General features: G+C 43.0%; 1 protein-coding gene across 1 annotated transcript in view; it reads left to right on the top strand.

Annotated features, from left to right (window-relative positions):
• Positions 1–2,070: 2,070 nt before the first annotated feature.
• The window catches only part of DEFB113 (defensin beta 113), a 10,872-nt gene continuing 8,873 nt past the window's right edge, over positions 2,071–4,069 (top strand). The window contains exon 1 of the mRNA XM_040473125.1: positions 2,071–2,109. Within this exon, the coding sequence (XP_040329059.1) occupies positions 2,071–2,109 (39 nt within the window). The remainder of the gene's footprint in view (positions 2,110–4,069) is intronic.

The raw sequence follows: 4,069 nt of genomic DNA, 5'->3' as shown, positions 1-4,069 counted from the left end.
TCGAGCCCCGCATCGGACTCTGGGCTGACAGCTCAGAGCCTGGAGCCTGCTTCGGATTCTGTGTGTCTCTCTCTCTCTGCCCCTCCCCTGCTCATACACTCTCTCTGTCTCTCAAAAATAAACATTAAAAACAATTTTTTAAAAGAAACTGAACTGTGTATTCTGACATTCACTTTCTCAGAAGTGCCATTTTCTAATTTTTTTTAGTTAGATAAATGATAAACATTGCAATTGCTACTATAATTGTATCTCAATCTCCATTCAGCAAGTACGTATTAAATGACTCTTCTATCCTAAACTTCACTGTATAGCTGTCAAAATCCCTACCCTCATGAAATTTACATTCCAGTGGGAAGTAGCAGTTAATAATAATAAGAGCAGTAATAGTAATAATACTCATACCATACTATAGGAGTAAATAATAAAAAAAGCCATTAATGAACCAAGCTAATTTCAAATAAAGGCAAATGAGGAACACCAAAAAAAAATTGGAATAAAGTAAAGATCACTATTATTAGATTAGACACCAAAAAAGCTTTCAGAATCTCTGCTAAGATGACATGAGCAGCAGAGACAAGAATAAGACAAATCAACTGTGATTCTGGGTAAAAGGGTGAAGGACTTGAAAGATGTGATGGAAATGCTTGATAATGAGTCCTGAATATCACATATCAATACATAAAATACACAAGCAAACACACACACACACACACACACACACACACATCAAAAATCCTTCTGAAGAAAGAATATTACAGTTGAGTGAGTTTAAAGTAACATGTATTCAGTGAGGAGATAAGTCTTCATCTGAGTAAAATTAGAATTGACACAGAGAAGTGGATCATATGCAAAACATGTGAAATGAATATTAATGACTCTTGAATTTATAACCCATTACTTAAAATTCACTCAGATGTAAGAAGATGAGGCAAATAATAACATGTATCACAGTAGATAATCAATACTCTATTTTCAAAATTAAAATGTAAAACTTTGATCACTACACTAATTTCCTTGTAGCAGGATTCTCGCACAGAGAGTCATGACACTGAGGCTTTTTTTTCCAGGAAGCAACTTTATTCCTGCTGGCACTGCTCAGTTGGATTCGTACCCAAAGAACAGAGCTGAATGCCACGTGGTGTAGTTTTTTATATGTATTTTCTACTTCTTTGTCTCTCATATATGGTAACATACACAAACATGTAGTCTGATTAAGTGGTCTCATGTTATAAGTTCATGAAGGATGTTGTCATGTATGTGCATAGCCAGGGTATCTTGAGGTTTTTTTTTTTCTTTTTTTCTTTCTTTTTTTTTTCCCCTGGGGTGGGGACCCTACCACATCCTTAGTGTGAGATAGCTCCCTGATATATAATACCAGAAAGTAATAAGCACATTCTGACAGTTACAGAATGCCATTGGTCTATAACCATTAAATTCAGTGACGGTCTGATAAACACATATTAAGAGGAGGCATCACGGAGCACCTGGGTGGTGCAGTCGGTTAAGCGTCCGACTTCAGCCAGGTCACGATCTCACGCTCCGTGAGTTCGAGCCCCGCGTCAGGCTCTGGGCTGATGGCTCAGAGCCTGGAGCCTGTTTCCGATTCTGTGTCTCCCTCTCTCTCTGCCCCTCCCCCGTTCATGCTCTGTCTCTCTCTGTCCCCAAAATAAATAAACGTTGAAAAAAAAAAAAAAAAAGAGGAGGCATCACTAACAATAAGAAATATATTTTCATTAAGCAAGTATTGCTTAAACACTTTAAGCATTGTTTAAGCAATGGTTACTGGATACAGTTTCAGGTTAATATTTCTAAATGATATATGTGGTCATTTTTTTGAAAGATGATTCTTGAGTAATGGGGTAGTACAAAAAAATGTTTGGTGAACTATAAATTTGTTCTCCAGATCAAGACAGAGCATACAAGCCAACAGATACTGGATAACATTATCTCATGAGACCATATATTCTAATAGTTTTCTTTAAGGTTGACTTAAAATTTAAAGTTTAAGACTCTTAACAATAGAGAACAAACTGATGGTTACCAGAGGAGGGGGGGATGGCTATATAGGCAATGGGGATTAAGGAGTGCACTGGTTGTGATGAACACCAGGTGATATATGCAAGTAATGAATCACTACATTGTACACCTGAAACTATTATTACGCTGTATGTTAACTAACTTGAATTTGAATAAAAATGTAAAAATGAATAAATAAATAAAATTTATACCATTGCCTTTCACAGCCATTTATGGCTTACTATAGAACAATAGCTGCAAGTTGCACCAGAGTTCTGCATGAGAACTTGTTTTTGACTCATCCTCGGTGAGAATTCATAACAGGCCATGGTCTCCTCTACTCCTTAAAATGTCAAGGGAGGCTGACTGGGGAAGATGGCGGCGTAGGAGGACGCTGGGCTCACCGCGCGTCCTACTGATCACTTAGATTCCACCTACACCTGCCTAAATAACCCAGAAAACCACCAGAGGATTAGCAGAATGGAGTCGCCGGAGCCAAGCGCAGACTAGAGGCCCACGGAAGAGGGTAGGAAGGGCGGTGAGGCGGTGCGCGCTCCACGGACTGGCGGGAGGGAGCCGGGGCGGAGGGGCGGCTCGCCGGCCAAGCAGAGCCCCCGAGTCTGGCTTGCAAAAAGCGGAGGGGCCTGACGGACTGTGTTCTGACAGCAAGCGCGACTTAGCGGCTGGGAGGTCATAAGTTAACAGCTCTGCTCAGAAAGCGGGAAGGCTGGAGGACAAAGGGAAGGAGAGCTGCTGAGCACCCTGACGACAGAGCTCAGTTTGGTGGGGAACAAAGGCACTCACCAGCGCCATCTCCCCCGCCCATCCCCCAGCCAAAATCCCAAAGAGAACCAGTTCCTGCCAGGGAACTTGCTGGCTCCGTGAAAACACCCAACTCTGTGCTTCTGCGGAGCCAAACCTCCGGCAGCGGATCTGACTCCCTCCTGCTGCCACAGGGCCCCTCCTGAAGTGGATCACCTAAGGAGAAGCAAGCTAAGCCTGCCCCTCCTGCCCCTGTGCACCTTGCCTACCCACCCCAGCTAAGACGCCAGATCCCCAGCATCACAAGCCTGGCAGTGTGCAAGTAGCCCAGACAGGCCACCCCACCCCACAGTGAATCCTGCCCCTAGGAGAGGGGAAGAGAAGGCAAGCACCAGTCTGACTGTGGCCCCAGCGGTGGGCTGGGGGCAGACATCAGGTCTGACTGCGGCTCCGCCCACCAACTCCAGTTATACATCACAGCACAGGGGAAGTGCCCTGCAGGTCCTCACCACGCCAGGGACTATCCAAAATGACCAAGCGGAAGAACTCCCCTCAGAAGAATCTCCAGGAAATAACAACAGCTAATGAGCTGATCAAAAAGGATTTAAATAATATAACAGAAAGTGAATTTAGAATAATAGTCATAAAATTAATCGCTGGGCTTGAAAACAGTATAGCTGACAGCAGAGAATCTCTTGCTACAGAGATCAAGGGACTAAGGAACAGTCACGAGGAGCTGAAAAACGCTTTAAACGAAATGCATAACAAAATGGAAACCACCACGGCTCGGATTGAAGAGGCAGAGGAGAGAATAGGTGAACTAGAAGATAAAGTTATGGAAAAAGAGGAAGCTGAGAAAAAGAGAGATAAAAAAAATCGAGGAGTATGAGGGGAAAATTAGAGAACTAAGTGATACACTAAAAAGAAATAATATACGCATAATTGGTATCCCAGAGGAGGAAGAGAGAGGGAAAGGTGCTGAAGGGGTACTTGAAGAAATAATAGCTGAGAACTTCCCTGAAGTGGGGAAGGAAAAAGGCATTGAAATCCAAGAGGCACAGAGAACTCCCTTCAGACGTAACTTGAATCGATCTTCTGCACGACATATCATAGTGAAACTGGCAAAATACAAGGATAAAGAGAAAATTCTGAAAGCAGCAAGGGGTAAACGTGCCCTCACATATAAAGGGAGACCTATAAGACTCGTGACTGATCTCTCTTTTGAAACTTGGCAGGCCAGAAAGAATTGGCACGAGATTTTCAGTGTGCTAGACAGAAAAAATATGCAGCC

The sequence above is a fragment of the Herpailurus yagouaroundi genome, unplaced genomic scaffold, assembly GCF_014898765.1.
Source record: "Herpailurus yagouaroundi ecotype Mexico unplaced genomic scaffold, PumYag 139, whole genome shotgun sequence".
NCBI lineage: Eukaryota > Metazoa > Chordata > Mammalia > Carnivora > Felidae > Herpailurus > Herpailurus yagouaroundi.
This window is presented reverse-complemented; position numbering and strand designations above follow the sequence as displayed.